Source organism: Diabrotica virgifera, chromosome 7, assembly GCF_917563875.1.
Source record: "Diabrotica virgifera virgifera chromosome 7, PGI_DIABVI_V3a".
Classification (NCBI taxonomy): domain Eukaryota; kingdom Metazoa; phylum Arthropoda; class Insecta; order Coleoptera; family Chrysomelidae; genus Diabrotica; species Diabrotica virgifera.
This window is the reverse complement of record NC_065449.1, coordinates 49,917,104-49,930,118: the sequence shown is the minus strand read 5'-3', so window position 1 is coordinate 49,930,118 and position 13,015 is coordinate 49,917,104. Positions and strand designations below refer to the sequence as shown.

At 29.4% G+C, this 13,015-nt stretch overlaps 1 protein-coding gene across 3 annotated transcripts in view; it reads right to left on the bottom strand.

The window, feature by feature from the left end:
• The window catches only part of LOC126888265 (uncharacterized), a 183,656-nt gene that overhangs the window by 84,187 nt on the left and 86,454 nt on the right, over nucleotides 1-13,015 (bottom strand). The window contains exon 4 of one of the 3 annotated variants that reach the window (XM_050656370.1): nucleotides 936-1,558. The exons of the other annotated variants lie outside the window; for them this stretch is intronic. Coding sequence (XP_050512327.1) covers nucleotides 1,127-1,558 — 432 coding nt within the window. The 3' untranslated portion in view covers nucleotides 936-1,126. Of the gene's footprint in view, nucleotides 1-935; nucleotides 1,559-13,015 lie in introns of those variants that run through there. 3 annotated transcript variants of the gene reach the window in all.

Sequence of the window (13,015 nt, the reverse complement as noted above, 5' to 3'; positions counted from 1 at the left end):
AAGGACTTTGAACCGATGAAACTTACAGATCATATAAACAATATATACACGAGTCAAGAAACTTGTGAAGTCGTAACGATTAAGTTCATTTAAGATACTAATTAGGGGGTGATTTTCTCGATTTTTTTACCAAAACCAAAAGGGACTTACTTTATTTTGAGCGTAACTTGATTAATTTTGATGCTAGAAATTTTTTTATAACATAAAAATGAAGCTTTTTTTAAAGACTTTAAATAAGTTGTAATGAGTTTTCCCCGAAATGTGCTTCATTTTTGGTTATTTCACATTAAAGTATTCCATTTGGAATTTGACGAATATGAACCTATTTTTCATTAGCTATAAACTCTGCTTCTACTAGGTGTAGAGACGTGATATATACACCATTTTTTTAAATTATTTACAGGCTATATTTTTGCTCAGAATGTTTTTTCGACAAAATACATACTATTTGAGTTATTTGCGAGAAACCGTCTAAAAGCGTGGTTATTTTGTTGAAAAAAATGAACATATTCACTGCCAAATAACTCGAAAAGTATTGACTTAGTGAAAAAACTCTATAGAACAAAAATTACTTAAAATTAGCCAGTTTATTCATTTCCTGACTTTCTTTGGACGAATATTTTTTCACCCCCAAGAGGGGGTGAAACCACCCCCAGGGCAAAAGCACATATCGGCACAATATCACTTTTTTCTTTGACTTGTTAGCTATGTGTCTGCCAAATTTCATGTGAATCCAAGTGGTTCTTTAAAATTAAGAGGTTATGCAATATTTTACCGTTAAAGAACGGAGTAACAATTTTTGTTATTAACTTTTATTGCTATCTATTACCATAACGGATCTACGGAGCTTTACCCGACTAATTAATCACCCTGTATATTTATATATTTGGGTATTTTTCCTTGTGACTAAAAATTGAAAATTAAAACAACAAAGATAAAATGCAAATACTATATTTCACAGGATTAATATTACAGGAAAATGAACAAAATGATAAAAAGCTAAACAAAAATGTATAACCGGAAGAGATTAAACCATTATTTCTTTATTATAATATTATTGCCATTGGAGAATCCTATTGAACAATCGAATTGTAGTTGCGTAATAAAATCTTCGTTTCTGTAGACTTTATATACTTTGTAATTTCTTAACTTTCTGTGTTATGTCATCTTCAAAATCTTCTTCGGGTATGTTTGATCTCTTTTCTGCTCTGTGAACTTCCCAACAGGTTTTTTGATGATAATTAAGGTACTCCCACAAAAACAAATAGAATTCCACGCAATTTGCAATCACGTTCCTAGCCCAAGTGTGTTTTTGAAAGTGATTTTTGTGCATCCCTAACGGTTCGATGATTTGTTCGTATGGGTATGGTTCCATTTCACGCTCGTCCATATATTCACACATGTCAGTTAACAATGATTTATGCAGATTTCTCACGTAGTCAAGGTCGTCCTTAAGTTTAGCCGCATCACGGTCATATCCCAAAAAATCTTTTATAATATGTAAGGCATAACCTATTGCCTGTGCGGAACGGAACAGGTCTCTCATTATTTCTTTGCCCTAAAAATCAAACTCAAGTTAGATATACTCCGAAACAAATAAATTATACACTTATTCAAGAAATTTATGCACCACCTTAACCCTTTCAGACCTGAATTTTAATGGTATACTCCAGGCTGTGGGTGAAAAATAGGTCGATTTCAGGATATAATTCAGGAATTTTTTAAACCTATCAGGTGTTGTAAAGGACGATGCCAGGAATAACTTATACTAAAATGTGACCAAAAATATTGTGAGCTTTTTTTATTGCGATTTTCATTTGTTAAATTTGCCATTTTTAAAGATTTTTAATTTTGCAGCTTAGGATATTGATTCTACAGAAAAACTTTTTAATAGAAAGTTGTAGTAAATTAAAAACCTACAATTTGAGCTATGGTAAGTTTAATTTCGTTTATTGGTTATTGCAAAAGAGCCTGCGAAAAGTCCAAAATAGCCGTTTTTTACAATTGCGTTATTTATTGTACAAATATTTTTTTTTATTTTTTAAAGGTTGAAAATGAAGATCTTTCAATTCCAAACATAAAAAAATTGTAAGGCCGGTTTAACGAATTTCTTGCTTAGATATTATAAATTGTTTAATCCCAAGAGGTCAAATGTCGAAGGCTATAACTTTTTGAAAAAAAATCGTACAGAGTTGGTGAAACATCCATTGTCCTTCTAAAGAGTTATATTTTCATATTCTGATGTAAATAAATGCGAAAAACATTTTTCAACCTCTAATTTTTGGGTTTGAAAATAAGGGGGCAAATTTCGTTATAAACATTTAGAGCTGAAGCGGCCCTGTACATCCTATGAGTTTTTAACTTACAGATTATTGTTGCTGAAGATTTATAAAAAAATGAAAATTTTCTACAACCAACTGAAGCCGAGATAATTGTTTCTTTTTTCTTAAATCGTAGTGCCTTTATTTATAAGAATTAAGAAATTATTTTACAGTCATTGACTAAAGAAAGACTTTATCTTAAAATAAAAATGATTATAAAATATAGTTACATCTAATTATTAAAAATTATTTTTAAAATCGGTGCTTTTGCGAGCGGCCGAATTTTGCAAATCGCCCGGCTCGCTTCAAATCCGCGCGCTCAGAAAATTTTTACGTAACTTGTATTAAATTTTGACCGAAAACAATTTAATAATATTGCCATTATAATATACAGTCTATTTACCACTGTTTTTTTTCCTTGATAAACTTTTATATGTGAAATTTCATTTCTGAAGAAATAATATTACAAAAATGATACATATATACAGGGTGTAACAAAAATACAGGTCATAAATTAAATCACCTATTCTGGGACCAAAAATAGTTCGAATGAACCTAACTGACCTTCGTACAAATATGCACATAAAAAAGTTACAGCCCCTTGAAGTTACAAAATGAAAATCGATTTTTTCCAATATATCGAAAACTATTAGAGATTTTTTATTGAAAATGGACATGTGGCATTTTTATGGGAGGAATATCTTAAAGAAAAATTATAGTGAAATTTGTGCACTCCATAAAAATGTTATGGGGGTTTTGTTCCCTTAAACCCACCCAAACTTTTGTGTACGTTCCAATTAAATTATTATTGTGATACTATTAGTTAAATTCAATATTTTTAAAACTTTTTTGGTTCTTAGTATTTTTTCGACAAGGCAGTTTTTATCGAGTTGCGGCTTATTTTCTAATATGTTTACATAGAGATTTTATGGGGATTTTTTTCCTTTAAACCTCCTAAATGGTTGTGTACGTTCCAATTAAACTATTACTGCGATACCATTAGTTAAACCCAGTGTTTTTAAAACTTTTTTGCTTCTTTGCATTTTTTCGATAAGGTACCTTTTATCGAGATGTGGCTTCTTTTTTAATATGGTTCAAAATATACCTAAAAATGTAAATCATAAATAAATTTTCCTATTATTATCAAGTCTCCATAATCGTACTTAGCCATATTACTCTGGGCTAATTAGCAAAATTCATGGAAAAGTTATTTACCAGCAATTTTATTGCTGAAATCGAATTATAAGATCCTATATATTAATAATATAGGTATGCAAAGTCCGCAGATAGTGTGCTACTTTTTTTATAAACAAAATGGCGCCGACAAATCGTATTTTTTTCAATTATTGCTCTATAACTCCGAAGATTTTAATTTTACAACAAAAATACCCAAATAAAAATTCACCGCACTTAAATTCTGCATAGAGATATGTTTTTCACGATTTGCTCCTCGGAAAATGCGGGTTTTCCTAACAAAAACTATAATTTTCAAATAAAGTTTTAGGTAAGTAATTATTAATCAATAATTAAATATCTTAGTGACATCAAAGATTTCTTGGTATAGATTGTAATTCCAGAAGCCGGTGAAAATTAAACGAATATTTTAGCAATAATTCAAATGTTAATTAACAATTTACGATCGCAATAATAACCAAAATAATCATGATACATTGATCAAACTTACAAAGATTATAAAGATGAGATGCTTGTTTAATATTTTATCGACAAAATATAAATTTTTCTTTTTTTTTGTATAATCTTTAAATTTTGAAAAGAAAATAGTTATAATACGTTGGTCTAATTAGTCAAGTACAAAGAAAGGTTATTTACCAGCAATTTTATTGCTTTAATCGAATTATAAGATCCTATATATTATTAATATAGGTATGCAAAGTCCACAGATAGTGTGCTACTTTTTTTATAAACAAAATGGCGCCGACAAATCGTATTTTTTTCAATTATTGCTCTATAACTCCGAAGATTTTAACTTTATACCAAAAATACTCAAATAAAAATTCACCCCAATTTAATTCTACATAGAGGCATGTTTTTCCCGATTTGCTCAGACGAAAATTTTACTCGGAAAATGTGGGTTTTTCCAACAAAATCTCTAATTTTCAAATAAATTTTTTGGGCCAGTAATTATTTATCAATAATTATATAGCTTGGTGAAATAAAAGCTCTCTTGGTATAGATTATAAATTCAGAAGGCGGTTAAAATTAAACGAATATTTTAGCAACAATTTAATTGTTTATTAACAATTTACAGTCGCAATAACAACCAAAAAAATCATGAGACATTGATCAAATTTAGAAAGATTATAAAGGTGTGATGCCTATTTAATATTTTGTCGACAAAATATAAATTTTTCATTTTTTTGCATAATCTTTAAATGTTTAAAAAAAATTGTTATAAACAAATTAACATTTCTTAGAAATTGTTTATTATATTCTAATTTTAAAAAATACTTAAAATGCGTATTTTATAGGTGTTGAAAATGAATGCTTTAAAAAAATTTTCCAACCATTTGCAAAAAAGTTAGGAAACAGCAAAATAAATAATACGATATCTCCATTGTTTATAGTTTGTTTTAATTGTTTCAAAGCTTAAAAGTGAGTCTATGGTACAATCTAATTACTCACAAAGGATGTCAAAAATTAGTGCAATGGTTATATTTTAATCAAAGATTAAAAATACTTTTTTTTGTAATTTTTAGCGCGAAAGTAGGCTTGATACAGAGCCGGAGATAAAATGGTCACTCGAAGCGACTGACACGCTTAAACTCGCGCGAGTTGTGTATGTGGGCGGGTAGCTACGGTACTGTATTATTCTACTTTCGCGCGTGTAAATTACAAAAAAATATATATATAATCTTTAATTAAAATATAACCATTAAGCTGATAATCGATATTGTTTTATAAATAATTAGCTTGTACTTTAAACTCACTTCTACGCTTTGAAAGAATTAAAAAAAATTATTAACACCGTAGTAATCGTATGTTTACTTTGCTGTTTCATAACTTTTTTGCAAATGGTTGCAAAAAAGTTTTAAAGCATTCATTTTCAAGATATTTGAAATGCGCATTTTAGCTATTTTTTAAAACTGTAATATAATAAAAACTTTCTGAGAAACGTTAATTTGTTTATAAGTATTTTTTTAAACATTTAAAGATTATGCAAAAAAAAAAATTTATATTTTGTCAACAAACTTTTAAATAGGCATCTCATCTTTATAAGATTTCAATAATTTGGTTATTATTGCGACCGTAAATTATTAATTAACAATTGAATTGTTGCTCAAATATTCGTTTAATTTTCACCAGCTTCTGGAACTATAATCTAAACCAAGAAGGCTTTTAAGTCACCAAATTATTTAATTATTGGTAAATAATTACTTATCTAAAACTTTATTTGAAAATTAAAGATTTTGTTGGGAAAACCCGCATTTACCGAGGAAAATTTTCGTCTGAGCAGATCGGGAAAAACACTTCTCTATGCAGAATTTAATCACGGTGAATTTTTATTTGAGTATTTTTGTTGTAAAGTTAAAATCTTCGGAGTTCTAGAGCAATAATTGAAAAAAACACGATTTTCGAGCGCCATTTTGTTTATAAAAAAAGTAGCACACTATCTGAGGACTTTGCATACCTATATTATTAATATATAGGATCTTATAATTCGATTCCAGCAATAAAATTGCTGGTAAATAACTTTTCCCAAAAATGGCCTATTCTCCGATAATCAGCCCAAGCCCAGACTATATACAAATATGTGGTGGATTTGACAAATATGCAAAATATCTCGATAAATACTGACTTTTCGAAAAAGTACTAAGAGGCAAAGAAGCTTTTAAAGCATTGTGTTTAACTAATGGTACTACAATGATAATTGAATTGGAATGTACACAAAAGTTTGGGGGGGGTTTAATGGAACAAAACCCCCATACAATTTTTATGGAGTGTCTAAATTTCACTATAATTTTTTCTTAATATACTACTGCCATAAGAATGCCACATGTTCATTTTCAATAAAAAATCTCCAATAGTTTTCGATATATTGGAAAAAATCGATTTTCATTTTGTAACTTCAAAGGGCTGTAACTTTTTTTATGTGCACATTTGTACAAAGGTAAGTTAGGTTCAATGGAACTATTTTTGGTCCCAAAATATGTGATTAAATTTATGACCTGTATTTTTGTTACAGCCTGTATGAAATATACAGGGTGTAACAAAAATACAGGTCATAAATTTAATCACATATTCTGGAACCAAAAATAGTTCGATTGAACCTAACTTACCTTAGTACAAATGTGCACATAAAAAAAGTTACAGCCCTTTGAAGTTACAAAATGAAAATCGATTTTTTCCAATATATCGAAAACTATTAGAGATCTTTTATTGAAAATAGACATGTGGCATTCTTATGGTAGTAGTATCTTAAGAAAAAATTATACTGAAATTTGGACACCCCATAAAAATTTTATGGGGGTTTTGTTCCTTTAAACCCCCCCAAACTTTTGTTTACGTTCCAATTTAATTATTATTGTAGTAACATTAGTTAAACACAATATTTTAAAAACTTTTTTACCTCTCCGTACTTTTTCGAAAAGTCAGTTTTTATCGAGATATTTTGAATATTTTCAAATCCACTACATATTTGTATATGGCTAAGTACGATTATGGATACTTGGTAATAATATGAAAATTTATTTATGATTTACATTTTTAGGTATATTTTGAACCATATTAAAAAAGAAGTAATATCTCGATAAAAAGTGCCTTCTCGAAAAAATACAGAGGCAAAAAAGTTTTAAAAACACTATGTTTAACTAATGGTACCGCAGTAAAAGTTTAATTGGAACATACACAAACATTTGGGGGGTTTAAAGGAACAAAGCCCCCATTATATTTTTATGTAAACATATTAAAAAAGAAACCGCAACTCGATAAAAACTGCCTTATCGAAAAAATACTAAGAGGCAAAAAATCTTAAGAAATATTGAATTTAACTAATGGTACCACAATAATAATTTAATTAAAACGTACACAAAAGTTTGGGGGGGGTTTAAGGGAACAAAACCCCCATACAATTTTTATGGGGTGCACAAATTTCACTATAATTCTTTTTTAAGATGTTCCTGCCATAAGAATGCCACATGTCCATTTTCAATAAAAAATCTCTAATAGTTTTCGATATATCCGAAAAAATCGATTTTCATTTTGTAACTTCAAAGGACTGTAACTTTTTTTATGTGCACATTTGTACAAAGGTAAGTTAGGTTCAATGGAACTATTTTTGGTCCCAAAATATGTGATTAAATTTATGACCTGTATTTTTGTTACACTCTGTATGAAATATATAACTATATTTTTAATGTTTTCATTGTTATATAATAATAATACTGTTACTTCTTATTATACAATATAAAACTTTTTCTTCTTGTAGTGACTATCCGTTTTAGATGTTGGCGACCATCATGGCAATCTGTACTTGCACACTAAATCGGTACTGCTGCTCTAAAAAGATTTGTAGTTGTTGTGTTGAACGACGTACGTAAATTTTCTAGCAAGGTAATCCTTCGCCTTCCTGGTTCTCAGTTTCCAAATGGGGTTTGCCAAATTGCCATGATGGTCGCCAACATCCAAAACGGATAGTCACTAGAAGAAGAAAAAGTCTTATATTGTATAATAAGAAGTAACATTATTATTATTATATTTATATAACAATGGGAAAATTAAAAATATAGTTATATATTTCATATTTATGTATCATTTTTGTAATATTATTTCTTCAGAAATGAGATTTCACATATAAAAGTTTATCAAGAAAAACAAATACAGTGGTAAATAGACTGTATATTATAATGGTAATATTATTAAATTGTTTTCGGTCAAAATTTAATACAAGTTACATAAAAATTTTCCGATCGCGCGGATTTGAAGCAAGCCGGGCGATTTGCAAAATTCGGCCGCTCGCAAAAGCACCGATTTTAAAAATAATTTTTGATAATTAAATGTAACTATATTTTATAATAATTTTTATTTTATGATAATATAAGTCTTTCTTTAGTCAATGACTGTAAAATAATTTCTTAATTGTTATAAATAAAGGCACTACGATTTAAGAAAAAAGAAACAATTATCTCGGCTTCAGTTGGTTGTAGAAAACTTTTATTTTTTTATGAATCTTCCTTTCGTCTTCAGCAACAATAATATGTAAGTAAGAAATGCATAGGATGTACAGGGCCGCTTCAGCTCTAAATGTTTATAGCGAAATTTGCCCCCTTATTTTCAAACCCAACATTTAGCTCGGCTTCAGTTGGTCGTAGAAATTTTTTATTTTTTTATAAATCTTCGTTTCGTCTTCAGCAACAATAATCTATAAGTTAAAAACTCATAGGATGTACAGGGCCGCTTCAGCTCTAAATGTTTATAATGAAATTTTGACTTATTTTCAAACCCAAAAATTAGAGGGTTAAAAATGTTTTATGCATTTATTTACATCAGAATATGAAAATATAACTCTTTAGAAGGAGATTGGATGTTTCATTAACTCTCTACGATTTTTTTTCAAAAAGTTATAGCCTTCGACTTTTGACCTTTTGGGATAAACAATTTATAATATATAAGCAACAAATTCGTTAATCCGGCCTTACAATCTTTTTTTATGTTTGGAATTGAAAGATCTTCATTTTAAAGCTTTAAAAAATCAAAAAAATTATTTGTACAATAAATACCGCAATTGTAAAAAACGGCCATTTTGGACTTTTCGCAGGCTTTTTTGCAATAACCAATAAACGAAATTAAACTTACCATAGCTCAAATTGTAGGTTTTTTAATGTACTACAACTTTCTATTAAAAAGTTTTTCTCTGAATCAATATCCTAAGCTGCAAAATTAAAAATCTTTAAAAATTGCAAATTTAACAAATGAAAATCGCAATATAAAAAAGCTCACAATATTTTTGGTCACATTTTAGTAGAAGTTATTCCTGTCATCGTCCTTTACAGCACCTGATAGGTTTCAAAAATTCCTGAATTATATCACGTTTTTTCACCCACAACCTGCGGTAGTAACCGGTCAATTGCTCGAAATCAATTGCTCCAAAACGAATTGCTCGACATGAAAATTGCTCGCAATACAAATTGCTCGAATAAAAAAGAAAATTATATATCTAAATATTTATTCACAATAATTTATCCATAGTGGAAGAATCTACAGTCGAAGTCTCTAGAGCTATCCATAAACATAAAAACCACAAAATCCAGGAACCGACACTGTATTTGCAGAATTTTTGAAAAATGGAAGAGACATTTTGGTACATGCTTTTCATAAGCTGATTTGCCAAATCTGGAAAGAAGATCAATTACCAACCTCCTGGAAAGAGAGTGTTATCATTCCGATACACAAAAAGGGTGATAAAATGGATTGCACAAACTATAAAAATATATCATTTTTCAACACAGGGTAGGCACCAAAGTATTTTCTCCAATACTATTGGAATGATTGAGTAAGAGATCAGAAGATCAAGTAGAAGATTATCAGTGTGGATTTAGAAAAAATCGATCAACCGTGGATAAAATATTCACCATTAAGCACTTAATGGAGAAATGTTGGGAATACAAACAAAAATTACACCTGCTTTTTATAGATTTTAAGCAGGCATATGACAGATAGTATTATACGAGTGAAACTGTGTAGAGGGATATACGAGTGCTGTAAAAATTGAAGGAAACTAGTCGACATTCTTTACAATCAACGGTCGCCTCAAAGAGGGAGATACCTTATCCTCACTCTTCTTCAGCGTCGTTTTGGAGAGTATTATGAGGAAAACAAACACAGAGACACTCATCCCATTATATTACGTTATCCTCACATTATATACCTATAACACAAGGGCTTCACATTATACTGGCTTTCACCGATTATATAGATATATGCAGTAGGAAATACAGAGATATGTGTCAAGGAAGACTTTATTAGACTGAAAAATGCCGCAAAAGAAGTGAGCCTCCGAATAAACAAACGAGGATAAAACAGAATATATGGCTACAATACGAACGAAACAGCGAGACAAAATAGGGCAAGACGTTACAATGGACCAGTACAAATTTGAAAGATTTCATCATTTTAAGCATCATTGGGAGCTACGATCACCTTTGACAGCAATATTAATCATACACAGAAATTAACAACAAAAGTGCCAATCGTTGTTGGTTTGCGTCACAAAAATCTTAATGCAATCTGTAAATGTAATGTAATATGTAAATGTAATGTAATATGTAAATGTAATAAAAAGCAGTACGAAAATAAGAATCTACCATTCGGTAATAACACCTATAATGGCGTATGACTGTGAATCATGGACAATGATAAAACAAAATGAGAGCTGCTTAAAATCGCAGAAATAAGAATTATTAGAGGAATATATGGAGCAGTCAAGGATAACACCAGAGAACTTTAGAGAGTGAGAACCAACCAAGAATTGAAAAAATTTATAACGAAACAAATATAGTTAAAATAATAAAGTCACAAAGACATGTTAAAAGACAAGAGCCAAATTCTCAAGATCTTTTCAACATTATCAAAAATTGATTATATTTCCAAACTGTAATCTAAGACATTAGATATTAGATATTAGACATAAGATATTAGACATTAGACATTAGACCAAATATAAGACATTATAAAAAGGAATTCAGCAATACCGTGACCTTAAAATATCTAGCTATACCTTTGTTAGTTAACTTGCTTTCTTAATTTTGTTTTATTTATTGTATTTATAAAACTTTAATTTACCCATAATCCCACTGAAGAGAAGAACGACCACAAAAGTTAATCGTTTTATTGTTTACGACCATAACGGCCACACCAGGCGGTGTCCCGTTTATAATTCGTAAAAGGTGAAAAGAGTTTTTGATCTGGGTTTCTGCACGTAAACAGATTTTGTTTACGTGCAAAAAGAAATTTTTGAAATAGGGATAGCCATCTGAAATTTACCGTTACGATTTTAGAGGATGGGCCTTAAGAGGAAACAGTAGCGATCAACAGGTAGCAAAAACGCGTTCCAAGATTGCGGCTGTAATTTTGAATATTTTTTCGAGATATTTGGCACACATATTCGTAATATAATAAAGAATGGCGGTACAGAGCCCAATTTGAAAAATATATTAATATGTGGAAATTACTCTGTAATTAAATGCAATATTAAAAAAACGAGCCTGTACAGCCATTAAGAAGAACAAAAAAATACACTTTCTTCAAATAAACTTTTTTTATCCGATGCCTAGATTTTGTGTCATTTTGGAACTATGTACTAAAATTTTTTATTTCATTAGTAGTTCCAAAATGACACAAAATCTAGGCATCGGATAAAAAAGTTTATTTGAAGAAAGTGTATTTTTTTGTTCTTCTTAATGGCGGTACAGGCTCGTTTTTTAATATTGTATTTAATTACAGAGTAATTTCCACATATTAATATATTTTTTAAATTGGGCTCTGTACCGCCATTCTTTATTATACCGGGTGTCCATCTATATTTTCCCCCATTTTAACTGCCTATAACTGCGGTTTTCGCTGAAATGTTTTATTTTAGTAAAAGTTTTGTCTGAATGGAATAAATTTTTATATCGCTTTCAAATACGAAAAAAGAATGGCGGATTTTTGAAAAAAACTTTGTTGACTTTTTTTTAATGGAACACCCAGTATATTTTTTTGTAAATTGAAAGAAAGGTCATTCATCTATCCAGCGATATAAAGTTTTTCAAAATCGGTTGTCAAATGACTGAGTAATTAATTTTTAAAATGAGAGGTGCAACTCTCTAACTAAGCAAATTATTGATATTATGTTATGTGATTTCCACACTGCATCTCTCATTTTAAAAATTAATTGCTCAGTCATTTGACAACCGATTTTGAAAATTTTTATATCGCGAGATAGGTAAATGATCGTTTTTTCAATTTTTTAGGTAAATGGCCATTTTTCGTATCGCTTTTAAATAAAAAATGGCGGATTTTTGAAAAAAAAACGTTGTTCACTTTTTTTATTAAAACACCCAGTATATTTTTTGTAACTTGAAAAAATGGTCATTTACCTATCCAGCGATATAATTTTTTTTAAACTCGGTTGTCAAATGACTGAGAAATTAATTTTTAAAATGAGAGATGCAATGTGAAAATCACAACATAATATCATTTTGCTTAGTTACATGTTATTTAGGTATGTGATATCCACTCTGCACCTCTCATTTTAAAAATTAATTACTCAGTGATTTGACAACCGATTTTAAAAAACTTTATATCGCTGGATAGGTGAATGATCGTTCTTTCAATTTACAAAAAAATATACTGGGTGTTCCATTAAAAAAAAGTCAACAAAGTTTTTTTCAAAAATCCGCCATTTTTATTTTCGTAATTGAAAGCGATATAAACAAACTCAATCGATTCATACAAAACTTTTAGTAAAATAAAACATTTCAGCAAAAACCGCATGTTTCTATCTTGAGCCGTTTAGAAGTTATAGGCAGTTAAAGTGGGGGAAAATATAGATGGACACTCGGTATTATGAATACGTGTCCCAAATATCTCGAAAAAATATTCAAAATTACAGCCGCAATCTTGGAACGCGTTTTTGCTACCTGTTGATCGCTACTGTTTCCTCTCTAATAATATTGTTGCTAGATAGGTAAATTGTC